Here is a 13997-nt window from a genome sequence, read left to right as displayed (position 1 = left end):
CTTAAAAACGCCTTTCTCATCTATCAGGTATCTCCACCCTTGAGAAATAGATGTCTTCGAGGAGCCTGCAACATCACTGGATTCGCCCTTCTGATTCTACCTTGTTTCTACATATTAGCTTTTCATCTAGAGCTTGGTTTCTCCGTGACCAATGCTTTCACTTCCCGATTCCGATATCGCGTAACGACGGAAGGGTGAGCACTAGGGCCCGGAGATCCCTTGATGCTAATTGTTGAGGTTAGGATAGGGCCCTTGGCCTGGTGCGCTGTGAGTGGTCCTCCCTAGAGATGCTGGGGAGAAGGGGCGGAGCTATCCCAAAGGATGAGCCTTTCTTGGGCCGTCCGATCTGGTGGGGCTCCCGCTATGAGAAGGGCCGCAGGAATCAGAAGAAAGCAAAGCTAGCCTGTGGCGAAGAAGGAGCCCAGCTGACCCGAGGCGGTAAAACCAAGGGGACGAAGGAAAGGTGGCAGGGCCTTAAACCAAAACTGCAGAAAGAAAGCCAAGACTTGGATATTTTGCCAGAGGAAAGGGTTAAACAGTCTCCAAGGTAACGGACCAGGAAGAGCGCAAGACGTCTGGAGCAGGTTCGAAGGTCAGCCTCGAGTTTAAAGCTCCCCTGGCCCAGCGGATTCTGGCCAATGGAGGGGCAGCTGGGCGTGGTCACATGATGCGCGGGGCGGTCCTGCTAGCTGCCCTGGAGCACGTGGGAACGTTTTTCCTATTCCTTTTTTCCTTTTTAAAAAAGCCCACCCACTTTTGCGCGGGCTTTGTCGCGGGGTTCTTCTCGCGAGAGGCGTGCCACACTCTCGCGAGAGTGAGTGGGAGGCGTGAGGACTAGGAGGTGTTGCGGGCTGGAGTTGCTGCGGCGGAAGCCGGGGGTGGGCTGGCCGGGGGCGTGAGTGGGAGGCGTGAGGACTAGGAGGTGTTGCGGGCTGGAGTTGCTGCGGCGGAAGCCGGGGGTGGGCAGGCCGGGGGCGGGCCGCGGGGCGGGGAGGGGGGGGAGGGCTGGGGGGCCGCTGCGGGAGGGGGCGCCCGCCTGCTCTGCAGCTCGTGCGGCTGGTCGTTGCGGGCCGGTGACATGCCTGTGAGCTGCGGAGGCTGCGGCCCCCAGGTGAGCTGGGCGCGGATCCGCCCGCGGCGTGAGCAGCGCCGTTGGCTGGGGTGGCGGCGGGGTGTAGGGCCGCGGTGGATATAGCGGCCTGGCTCGGGCGCCGCAGCCCCTCCGTCTACCCGCAGTCCCTGCCCGGATTTCGGAGCTGCCCCGAGTTGCGCCTTCGCACGGCGGTGGGAGGAGGGCGGGAGGAGCGGGGCGGAGGTAGGAAGCTCGAGGCACCGGGCCGTGGGGGAGGGGTGTCCTCGGGCTGGAGACCGGTCTTCCAGGGGTCCGAGTGTGGCGGCGGAGCAGCATCCCCCTTGGATGACAAGCTTAGTTTCCATCCCCAGGGTGGTCTTCAGAGCCGGGTCCCCTCCGTGCGTGCTGCTGCGTATGCTTAGTTTGTGTTCGTGGTGCGCGCACAGGAGCATATGGAGGAGGAGGACATTGCACTTTGTCCTCGAACAGCATCCTTCACTGTCAGAACCCTTGAGCCCTGGAACCAGGCACAAACCAAATCTTGTGGCAGAAACGGAAAGCGTCCAGCAGCTCCTCGGAGTGTTGAGATTTGGATTTGCTGTCAAATTTTCTTCAACGCTGTTAAATGGCTCATATGCTGGCCATCAATGTTCCGAATGGATTGGGTATACTTACTCTTTTATTCCAGGCACTTAAACTGCTTTATTAAAAAAAGTGTATGTGACCAAAGTATTAAAAACGTTGGTAAAATGACAATGGCAGTAGAACCTAAACCACAGTGGTATGACGTGGTAACAGTTCTGCTTTCCCTCCTCTGAGACCTTATTAACCTGGAGGTGGTTTAGCTTAAGATGCTAAGGAAATTTCAGGGTGAGAAATACTGCTGAGGTACATACCTAATGGCTTTAGTGCCATTGTAGTTAAAAATTCTGGTTCTCTTTTCAGCTTTGTAATTATTCAGCCCCTTGCAAAACTCATAAGCTTTCCCTACCTTATTTCCACCTCGTTAGGTATGTTATATTGATTGATACTGATTTTGATATATCTGGAAATAGAAAATATAGAGTACTCAGAAAATTTAGGGTACTTAGCAATGCAAAGATGATTTTAGGATAAATGGCAGCACAGTTCCTAGCACAATCAGTGTTAGTTAAAATAGTGCCATTTAATGAATCCTTTTATATACACAGTGACGTTTTTCAGTTAGTACGCTGGTTATGCATACTTTTTTATGGTCTTTCTGGCAGAACTGACCCAAAGGTTGACAGTGAATTTCACTGTTAGTTGTAGCTGTGACTAACAGCAGTTTATAAGTGATCAGAGAATGTAGGGCAGTCAGAACAAATGGAATCTCAGGCTGAACTGGTAGTGATGAGTGTCTGTACCGACAGAGCTGCCCTACTCATAAGGGCCTAGTGGTTTACCTCCAGGCTAATGATGTTTCCCAGTTGTTGAGGATATGGGACTTGCCACAGTCCCTGAACCACACTGAGAAATTCTCTGGTTTCTGAACTCCTGGGATAAGTCTAGAAGCTGAAGAAGTCTTCCTTTGCCTTTTGAGGCTGGTAGAAGGATAGTACGTTTAAGTTGTTTTTCTTTTTTTAATTAAAAAAAATTCCAGGAACTTACTGTCTGGGAAAGTAAATGAAACCAAATCAGATGATACATTTTAGGTTATTCTTAGGGAAATTTCTAGTTATAAATAGGCAGTGGAGCTGTCTATACTTGGAGAAAATGTGAAAAACTTCGGCAGTGTCTTCTTGAGAATGGGCGAAAGAGACCTGTATAGAGTTAAGAAGTTCTCTGCCATTTCATCTTGGCAAACTGATTCTCAGGGATAGAAAACCGGAATTTTTTGCTGGTCTTTATCACCGTTTGGCAAGGGTTTCAAGCTTAGGATGTAGATACTTGTTTCATAATGCCGTTGAAAAGTAATTGAAGTCACTTTGGGTCGGATAAATATTTAGGTAAGCTGAATTATCCTTTTTCTGTCAGATGGCCTGAATTTTAGTAGTAAAATCAGCCATTCGGAGGAAATGAGGGGTGGGACAGGTCAGGAAAAAATCTAAGCTGGCCTGGGCTTGAGTTAAGGGTGTATAAACTGGTAAAGCAAGGAAAGGAAACAAAAATACTTGATCAATTTAAAAACAAAGCAAACAGATCTGTCACTCATCTTTATATATACAAGGTTATTTTATTATAAAATACTAGCATAAAGGCATTTGAAATGTATAGGTTAGAGACTGGACAGAAGAAAAGTTAACATTTTTGGATTAATCTGAGAATGTTTCATGGGGAAAAAAATAAGATAAATGGCATAGAGGCTTGGAATGGATTGGATGTTATGTGAATGAAAATGAGGTACCGTGTAAAAGAGTTTGTGTTTGGGAGTCCAGCAGATCTGTTCATTGATGTTAGTGGAACTCTTTTTCTTCATCCCTGATAGGAGAGTTAAAAACCTCAAAGTTACTGTGAAGCACATAGTGACTGCTTACCCAGTGTTTTTTCTTTGACCTCTTCTGATGTCTTGAGATTATTTGGCTGCAAGGAACAGAAACCATTTGAATTGACTTACTTAAAAAGGGCGTTTGTCCTACAGTTGCAGGACTGCCTCTGAAGCCCAGCTCAGCATCCTGGAAACCAGAACATCTTCAGGCAGTTACTCTGCCAGTTTTTCTCTGGAAACACATGACATGGTCTTGTGTCAATGTGACTCTGTAATGTCTGTTCCAGTTTCTTTCAGATTGACTCTCTTTAAAGCTCTTGGTTTCTGCTTCCCTTTACCATTGGTTTGCATGAAAGTTTGGTTTGCTGTGGTGACAACACAAGATATTTTGATTTTGTAGCATGGTTCTCAACAAATATCTCCATATCTTAATTCTGAATTTCTGGAGAGATACTTCAGTTGGTCAGGTACCTACTTGCAGTCCAGTTGGCTGAGGGTGGGGGAAGATGGAAATGGGAAAACGGGGTGGGGGGTGGGGGGGGAGGAGATGTAGGTGTGTCTCACAGTTTGCACTTTTTCAGACTGGGTACTGCAAGTTCTCTAGTGCAGGGGGTGTGAACAAGGGGGGAAAAGGTGGGTACTTCTGGTGTACTTTTAACATCCTGCAGTTTTGAGTTTTTCCCTAATATTGTGCTGAGCTTGCTCTCAGCAATGATCTCCTTCAGGACAGATTCTCCTAGGTGTGTGAGAGCAAATTATGTAAATGTTTTGTGCCTCAGTTTTCTTATGTGTAAAATGGGTACAATAACAACAACTTCTGTTGTGAAAACGTGAATTCTGTTTAACAGCAATTAAGCAGTGCCTGCCTGGCACAGTGTAAGGATGTGGTGTGACTGACTGAGGGCAAGCTGTGTGGCGGGCACTGTGGCGTGGACTCCTGCAGCATTTGGCGAAGGAAGGATATCCTTCCTGCCCTCAGGCGTTTACAAGTGTACTGCTGACCACTCCATACTTAAAACTGTTTCTTGACTTCAGTGACACCTAAATTCTCCTAAATCTCTACCTCACCTGCTTTGACTGCCACTTATTTGTGGTTCTTTGTTTACCTGCCGGGAACCCTTTATCATGGTTGTCCTCTTAGATTCTCTCTTGATCCTTTGTTTTTTCCCTGTCTCTGGGATCAGCTTTCAAGCTCTGGATATGCGGATGATTCCTAGAGTAACATCTCTAGCTCTCACCACACCAACTGAATGTATTTTTTAGGTGCCCTTTGGATAGTACCTTGCCATAAAATAATGCTGTCTGCCAGTTATTTCTTCTAGCTCCCCAAGCGTGAAACCTAGAAATTATCTTCCACACTCTTCCTGTTTTTACGCCTCGTGTATTCTGTCGGTTAATAAGTTCTGCACAGGCTTTTAGAATGTCTCCTATGTGCCGAGCTCTGGACCATCTGCAAAGCAGATCCGTTCACTCATTCCTGCTGCTGGCAGCTTAGGATAGAGCCTTACTGCTATTTGCAAGAGCTGCTTAAATGCCTTTTCAGCAATATACTCTTAGAGTCGTGGCATCACAGATGTTACTGGTAAGGGAAACTGTGTTCCTGAGTTAAAATTCTGAACATATTTTTTGTTAAAAATAATCTTGTAGGTGGGAGTTATGCATAAGGTTAAGAACATTATTACTCTACCTTCTAGGAAGCATATTCACATTGAAAGCACAGCTTCAATATTTTAGGGTTTTTTTTTTTTAAAGTTGTGTGTATCGTTGGTATACAGGAAACTATAGAGAAGCAAATATCTTAATAGATAATCAATTAGGTCACAGTCACATCTTTTTTACATGATGGACTATTGTTTTGAAAGACAAAAAAGTAGTAACTGATAGCTGTGGTATTTTTAGATTTTATAAGTTAAACAGCAGCAGGTCTGTACCCAAGGAAGAAGCTAACATTTCAGTTCCTTCTATATGAGGTACTGTTTTTAAATGTATTATTTAATTGCATTCTCATAGCCATCCTATGCAGATGAGCCTCAGCTTCCTTATCTGCAAAAAAGGGATGGCATCCCCTTCACACCACTGTTTGCTTATTAGGTATTATTCTGGTTTGTTTGTGATGGTTGCTCTGGGGTTTACCAGGTAACTTATCAATATCACTTCTTGTATAGTGTAGGGACAGTAGTTTTTCAGTTCCAGCACACCACATGTTATGTGTTATTTTATCATACACTTTACTTCTGAACCCCATATTACATTGTTATTTTCAGTTTATTCTTTTTTTTTTTTTTTTTTTTTTTGCGGTACGCGGGCCTCTCACTGTTGTGGCCTCTCCGGTTGTGGAGCACAGGCTCAGTGGCCATGGCTCACGGGCCCAGCCGCTCCGCGGCACGTGGGATCTTCCCGGACCGGGGCACGAACCCGCGTCCCCTGCATCGGCAGGCGGATTCTCAACCACTGCGCCACCAGGGAAGCCCTAAAGTTATTCTTTAAGGAATTAAAAAAGGAGAAAATATTTTTTTATATTAGCCACATATTGACCCTTTGAGGTATTACCCTTAGTTTAGATCCAAATTTCCATCTGGTATTGTTTTTCTTTTGCCTGTGGAATTTTTTCTTTTTTGTTTTAAACAGTGATTCTAGTGATGGTTGGCTGGTGATGAATTCTCACAGCTTCTTTTAGTTCAGATTATTTTGCCTTAATTTTTGAAAGATATTTGGGTATGGATATCTGGGTTGACACTCTTTTTAGATGTTGCTCCATTGTCTTATTTTATGGTTTGGCATAGTTTCTGATAAGAAATTTGTTGTCTGTCTTTGTTCTGCTGTATGTAATGTGTACTTTTCTGTCTGGTTGCTTTTAAGATTTTTCTCCTTATCACTGGTTTTCAGAAATTTGGTTATGATGTATATTGGTGTGGTCTTCCTCATGTTTATTTTTCTTAGGGTTTGTTAATCTTCCTTGCATCTATCAGTTTATGGTTTTCATCAACTTTGGGAAATTCTGAGCCATTTTGTCTTCATATATTGCCCCCTTGCTCCCACACACTCACACTTTTTGGGATTCCAGTTATTCACCTTTTACAGTGGGTCATCGATGCTGCTTTGCTTGTTTGTTTTTAAGTTTCTCTGTGTAGCATTTTGGATAGTTTCTATTGCTATGTCTTTAAATTCACTGAACTTTTCTCTTGCAGTATCTAATCTGCTATTAATTGCATCTGGTATGTATTTTATTTTCATCTCTAGAAGTTCAATTTGAGTGTCTTCCCTCTTCTGTTTCTTTGCTTATCATGATCATGTTTTCCTCTCCCTTCTTAAGTGTATGGAACACATTTGTTCCAATAGTATAGTTTTAACATCTTTTCTGTTCATTCCATCATCTCTGTCATTTCTGGATCTGCACTTAGTGACTTACTTCCTCCTGCTTATGGGTCATATTTTTCTCCTCTGTTGTATACCTGATAATTTTTGACTGTGTGCCAGTCATTGAATTTTATGCTGTTGCTCGCTCAGTTTTGTTGTAATCCTTAGGAGTGTTGGATTTAGTTGGGGTGTATAGGTAGGTTATTTGGAATCTGTTGGGTCTTTTTGAGGCTTGCCTTTAAGCTTTGTTAGGGTAAATCCAGAACAGCCTTCAGCGTAGTGCTGACTTAGTTCCTCAGCTAAAGCAATTCCCTTCTGAGGAGTCCATCCATTCGTTACCTGATACATTACAAAGCTTTCCCACTCTGGTTGGTGGGAATGCGGACTCTTCCCAAGCCCTGTCTGGCTCCAGGTATTGTTTGGCCTACTGCTCTCTAGAAGTTATTTCCCCAACCTCAGCTACTCGGCACAGATCAGCATTCCGTCAAGGACCCTAGGGAAGCCCACCTGCAGATCTCTAAAGCTCTCACTCTTTCCGAGCTCTCCCTCCAGTATATCTGCCCTGCAAATTCTAACCACCTTGGCCTTCCCAAACTATGACCTCTGTTTCTGCAGCTCGGTGAGACTGCCAGACTGCTTAGCTTTCCTCTCCTTGTGTTGTGACCTGGAAGTGTTTCTCTTCTCTCAGGGATCATAGTCTTGCATTGTCTCTTGTCTGATGTTTGAAAAGCAATGTTTCATATATTTTGCCCTGTTTGGTTGTACTTACATTCAACAGAATAGTTTTAACACTTGGACATTTGGGATTTGGCCAAAATATGTATTTGGAGCATTTATTATAAATATTATAAAAGTAGAAACTATTGGAAACTTTTAATTATATTTTCACAAATAATTCATTAAATGTAGAAGTGTCCATTCCAACATTTAAAGGTCAACTTTGCACTTTAAAAATAATTGCTTTTTATTTATTCAGCGGACGTTTGAATGCTTACTGTGCTAGAATACAAATACAATAAAAAACACTTTTGTCTTCAAAACTCACAAAAGGAGGGAAGCATGCAAACAATGGCATCAAAGGAATAAAGGACAAACCACTTGGGAACATAAAGGAGGTGGCTACTTGTTTTGGCAAGGAGGGATACAGGAGATGAGCTAAGCGTCCTCAAGAAGGGAGGTCCTTGAACTGATGTATGAAGAGTAAGTAGCAGTTCAGCTGATGGAAGAGAGGGTACATCTGAGGGAAGTTTAGGAGGATGATGGGTTAGGGTTTGGTTATTGACTAGATGTGATAGTCAGTAGTGACTGAGGGAAAGACCTACTGGCTTGATTGGTTTACTGGCTGTTACTGATATAGAGAAAACAGGAGGAGATTTTTTAGAGAGGAAAGTTTTATTCAGTTTTTGAACATGCTAATTTTGGAGTAACTGGGATATTTACTTGGAAGTATCTAATAAAAATTGGATATAAGGAAGTGAAACTCAGGTGCAAGAACTGAACTGGAGATATATGTTGGGGAGTTATTTGCATAGTTAAACCAGAGGTAGAAATAAAATATCCTTGGAAAACTAAATAAAATGAGTATCAAAGAGGAGGTTAGAATTATTAGTCATTGAGTAACAAGTTATGAAATAATTTTGGAAGGAGACTAATGTAATGGCTAAAGAGATAGATAGACAGCTGTTTCTCAATCAGAAACCACATAGGGTACTTGTAAAAGATACAGATTTCTGGGTTCCATGTAGACTTCCTGAATTCAGATCTTGTTGGAGGGAGGTAATAAATATAAGCTGATCCATACAGGTACTGAAGTCAGAGAACTAGTGCAGGAGGAGGAGGGTCAAAATAGGACAGTATTGTTGATAGAGGGCTAGGAGGGAATTTCAGAGAGTCCTTGGCTCCGTTAACTCATGGTAAAAAAAAAAAAGATCAAGAAATATATGATGCTGACCTGAATACTTCTTAGGCCAGAGGAGAGGAGAGGAAAGACTTTGGAAATATTTTTCTTATTATAAAAGAATTTATGCACATCTAGAAACACACATAATTGCATCTACCCAGATAAAACCAATGTTTATACCCATCTAGTGTATGTTCTCTTTTATATTGCATGTATTATATAAATGCACACATGTAGTCATAGAGGTTTTACACAAAGTGGGATAATGTGAACATGCTGGAACCTGCGTTATTTTATTTAATAATCTATCATCTTTCCATATTATAGGTATTTGACATTTTATGACATTTAAAAAAATCCTAGTTGTCACAAGTGGCCACTATCATGAGTTTAGTCTATATCTATCATAGTATTTCCTAGGCCTGTACAAACACACACACGTGTCAGAGTTGTGTGTGAATATAATTTTTTTAAAAAAATCACAAGTAGAAAGCACACTATTTACATTGTTCTGTAACTTGCTTTTTCCCTTAATATATTGTGGACATGCTGTCGCATCAGTATGTGTTGCTCTCTTTCCAACAGCTGGGTAATAGTCATATGAAAGTATTATAATTTATTTGAATTGATGGGCTTCTAGGTTATTTTTAGGTTTTCATCCTTTTTTGTTTTAGTGAATATTCTTTCACATGTATCTTTGTGAATTTTGTGCAAGTACACATGTAGGATAAATTTTAAGAAGTGAAATCGCAGGATCAAAGGGGTAGATGTAATTTATTCAAAGTGTCCAGTACCTGTTTACTGTTTATAATTGTTTCTCTTTCATTTGTTTTCTTTTACATTCTGTGATATTTCTTAAAACTTTCTTGGTTGTAATATCTATTCTGCTTTTTTGCTGCTTCTCAGGGGATTTCATTTATTTTATGGTATTGTTTTTATATCCTGTGGCTTTCCTGAGCTCCAGCAGCTTACTTTTCAGTTGTCTGCGTTGTCCATCTGTACTTTCTTGTCTCTGATCTGCTTTTTAAAAAATTATCCAGGTTCACTTTAATTTGTTTGACTCTAGGGAAACACCCTTAGTTATTCCCTATTTAGGACTCTTGTTTACTCACCAAGAATGGGACACAAAACAAAAAAGTATTAAGTGAAAAGTTTATTATTGTAACATAAAGGTGTTCCAAGGGAAAATACTGTATTTTTGCTCCTTTTGTGAAATCTGTCTAAAACTACATTCTCTCTAATTTTAAAAGATGGTGAGGGAACCCTACTGTGTTACTTTCTCCCCCCATCTGCCTTTGTATCTTTTCAAAGATGATTTTGTTTCTTTGCTGTATCAGAAGTATGAGTCATGTCATCTCATGTTGGCTTCACTTTTATGGACTGTTGCGTAGATATTGTCTCATAGGTTTTTTTTCTTTGTGAGGTTAATATTTTACTTATGTTTTAAGTTGAACACAAAGCTATGGAGTAGGATTCAGTAAGTGTATTTTTCTTCAATGAGTGAAGCAGAGTGTAAACGTGGAATTAAATTTAGTTTCTTTTTTATTAATATAAATTCTGAGGTACTATTCTAAAAACAGATAATGGGAGTTTCGGGTGGCATGAGTATATTTGGAGTGTTTTTCTTTCTTTAGTATATCTCTTATGTGGTTTTTTGTTTTGTTTTTAAATGATTCTTCATAGGTCCATACTGGATTCTTTAGTACTCAGCTTTGAAAAGGGTGTTCTATTTGGGTCGGCTATTCAGGAATATTGCAGGTAATGAACTGGGGTAGCTTGAGGTGTCAGATCCAGGATGTTGTATCAGAGCCCCGTGATCTTCCCCTACTTCCGTGTGACTGTTTCTTCCCTCAGGGGCTTGGCCTGTCGCCCCTCCACCTTCAGGTGAGGTAATGGAATGGGTCAGTAGTTTCTTGCCTGGTGAAGCCTCCAGTGAGTTCAAGTTTAATCTTTGCTCGTGTTGACTTTAGTCAGCAGCTGCAAAGGTCATTGCTGTCTCTCATCTCTTTTCCCAACTCCGCCCTCTCTGCAAGGTTAGGGGTCTGAGAAAGTAAAGATGCTCTGTGTGCTGGTCCTCTGTCCGTGCAAGTTGTGTGTAATGGCTGCCCTCGTGTCATTGTGGGAATGCATTCTAGGTAATTCAGTCTCTCTCCTGTTTCTGGCATCTAGAGTGCTTCTTATTTCCCTCTATTACAAAGTGTGATGAACAGCTTTTCAAGCCTATATACACTATAGAGAAGAGGGTAAGAGCCTGGGTGCTAGAATTTGAAGATTTGGATTTGCATCTCAGCCCCTCTGCTGCTTACTGTGTGGGCCTGGTGAATTGTTAACCCCTTCCTCTTGCCTGTGTTTTTCTCATTGTAGAACTGGAGTACTGCTCTGCCAGTCCTAAGGATTAAATGAGATGTGCAAGGAAATCTCTTAGCACAGCAGCTGGTGCATCATAAACTCTCCTTAGAACCCACGCTGCTCCAGGAGCATCAGTTCCTTTGATGAATTCCCGGAAGTAGAATGGTTGTGTCATAGGATAGGAATATTTGCACGGTTTTGACCTAGGTTACAAAATTGCCCTCCAGAAAGGTGGTGCCGGTTTACTCAGGAGATGAATTTGAGTGTTTCACTTTTCTGGCACCCTTGTGTTGGCCTCTGTATTTTATATGTTTTATGTGAAGTTTGAGGCAAGTCCACTTGCCCCTGAGGGTTTTTGGCAGCTGAAGAGAACTCTATGGGGAAAAAAAAGGAGAGTGACTTGGCCTGGGACAAAGAAAAGAATTATTTTCTTGCCTTGGTTACATAAACCTGTGTATTTACACCTTGTTTTGAGAGTTTTGGTCCTCTTGATCATTTTGGTCCGTAAGTAAATATTTTAATTTTTCTTTTACCTATGTTTTATGATTTCTCAAGTGCCTCCTATAAATTTTCCATTTGATTCTTACAATAAACTTGTCCAGTAAGTAGGGTAATATACATCTAGGTAATATACATCATACACACCCATGTAATGTACATGGAGGAAACAGATGCAGAGATATTGTAATTTACCTGGAGGAAACAAAGCTAATGAGAGGTACAACGGGGACACAAATGCTACTTTTCTGCATCCTGGTGTATGGTTCTTTATCTTGTGCTATCGGGACCTCCCTTGCCTTTCTGACAATTCTGCTTCAATTCTAGTCATTAATCAAATTTTATTGTTAAAGAGACCGCTAGGATTTTTCTTAGTTCAGAATAGAATAGGAATTTTTTGTCGAAAAAATAGAATTCTTTGTGAAAAATCAGAATATAGAAATCTCTAAAGGGAGGTGCATGTGTGTGCCTGCCTGCACACACATTTCAGTTTTATCTCTGTTGTGGAAGAATATAAAATTAGAGCTCCACTAAAATTTAGTTTATTTATTTATTTATTTATTTCAGTTCTGCAGGGGACTAGGTTGAAGTTTGGTTTTGACTATAAATGTCTTCATAGTATAAATTGATATTAACTAAATGTCTTGAAAACCTCAACTAGGTAATTCTTGAGAAAACCAGTTTGACTGAAACTAATTAGCCATTTCTCAAATCTTTATTGATTCAATTTTTTTAGTATTTAGTGATTTAGTATTCAGTTTTCACTCCTACCCTTTATTGTAATGAAACATTTTCCTTGTAAGACTCTGATCCAAATGGGCTATATTTGCCTTGTTCTCCTCTGTATCTATAGCATCTAGTGCAAGTAGATTTTGAATGAAGGGACAAGTTACTGTGGTCAAATGTGGATATTGAGTGGTTAATGCCCACGTTGATTTAAGCTCTAAAAGGTATTTCATTAAAGCATTGATAAAAAGCTGAGACTTAGTTTCAGAGTTTCTCCCAAGGAGGGTGTGTATGTGTGTGTGTATAAACATGTCTGTGTATGTGTTTTAAATACTACGGTATTAATCATTTAACTTGGATGTTTTTGAACTCTCGTCATTGGTATGCTGTTGAGATTCCTATATAAGGGCTTTGTTTTTATCTGATTTTATTTGATATGTACAGATTTCATATTCTCATTTGTTTATTATTAAACCTTTCTGCCCAAGAAATAAGAATGTTTAGAGCATTCAGTTGCTGTAGGGATAGAGTGACTTTTAGGAGGCAAGAAGGCTGAGATTTGATGTGCTTTAGATTTTGAAAAGGCTTTTGAAATATTTCTTATTGAGGCTTTCAAATATTTTCTTATTTGTAATAAAAAAAAGGCTGTGAGATCGACTAGATAAGGATAAACTAGTTTATATTAATTTTGAACCTAAAAAGATTTTTGTAATAATTTGGTATCTCATTAAGGTGCCAATATTCGTATTTTTCAAATATTCATGTTGGATTGCTTAATAAATTTTTATGTCTCAGAATTCTTATGGTTTTTTTTTTTTTTTTGCAAATGACTGAATTTAAAGAAGTTATCTTAGGACAAAATGCTTGCTTGAATCACTAAGATCAATAAAATAGTTATTTTCTTTTAATATTTTTTCTTTAGGTCTTTTGTGGACTAACTCTTCACTGATTACCTACAACAGCAATATAGTTATGGCGACCTTCCAGACTTTCAGAAACAGTCACATGAAAACTAGAGCATCTGTCAGAAAAGTAAGTTCACTATATTGGATTCCTTTTAGTGATAGTTTTAATAAAAATGTTGATCAATTTTTTTGAAGTCGAAGTGTTGTTAAGCAGCTATGCTATGGTATTCTTGTTTTTAAAATGAATCTTATTATTGAAATGAATAACGGTAAAATACTGCAAAGATTGGCATATATGAAAACAGTGATATGAAATCATGAAGACCATGAACTTTATTTCCCAAAGATCACGTCTCCCTATTTCCTCTAAGCAGATCTTTTTTTCTCTTCTTTGTAGCAACATAAGCATCAGGTGTGACTTTTCTTATACAGCTTTAGCTTTACCCCAAAATACTACCGTCCATTCATTCACTCAGCAAATATAATATAAATTTAAGTGCTGCTTATATGCCAGGCCCCGTGTTAGGTATTGGCTGGATAATCAGTAGTGAGCAAATTAGGTGTGATTCCTGATCGTTTCTGCTTTCTAGTCTGAGGAAGAGCCCTCTCTCTTTTCCTCCCTTGAGACGATATGGTTACCCTTTCATTTCTTGACATTTTTGTCTTTGCTAAAACTGTGTGGGGGGGTGTTACTTAAAGGCAGAAAGGGAGGATGAATACTGGGGGATGGTCAGCAGTCTTGGT

General features: G+C 40.5%; 1 protein-coding gene across 5 annotated transcripts in view; it reads left to right on the top strand.

Moving 5' to 3' along the window:
• Positions 1–496: 496 nt before the first annotated feature.
• The window catches only part of AKAP11 (A-kinase anchoring protein 11), a 47914-nt gene continuing 34413 nt past the window's right edge, over positions 497–13997 (top strand). For 2 of the 5 annotated variants that reach the window (XM_028497245.2, XM_028497244.2), the window contains exons 1-2: positions 1683–1737; positions 13271–13380. In XM_028497245.2, the coding sequence (XP_028353046.1) occupies positions 1698–1737; positions 13271–13380 (150 nt within the window). In that variant the 5' untranslated portion in view covers positions 1683–1697. Of the gene's footprint in view, positions 593–1005; positions 1112–1296; positions 1316–1682; positions 1738–13270; positions 13381–13997 lie in introns of those variants that run through there. The other 3 variants (XM_024125841.3, XM_024125840.3, XM_055089332.1) reach the window with 3 other exon arrangements.

Source organism: Physeter macrocephalus, chromosome 13 (genome assembly GCF_002837175.3).
Source record: "Physeter macrocephalus isolate SW-GA chromosome 13, ASM283717v5, whole genome shotgun sequence".
NCBI lineage: Eukaryota > Metazoa > Chordata > Mammalia > Artiodactyla > Physeteridae > Physeter > Physeter macrocephalus.
Note: the sequence above shows the minus strand (reverse complement) of the source record. Positions and strands in the feature narration are given on the sequence as shown.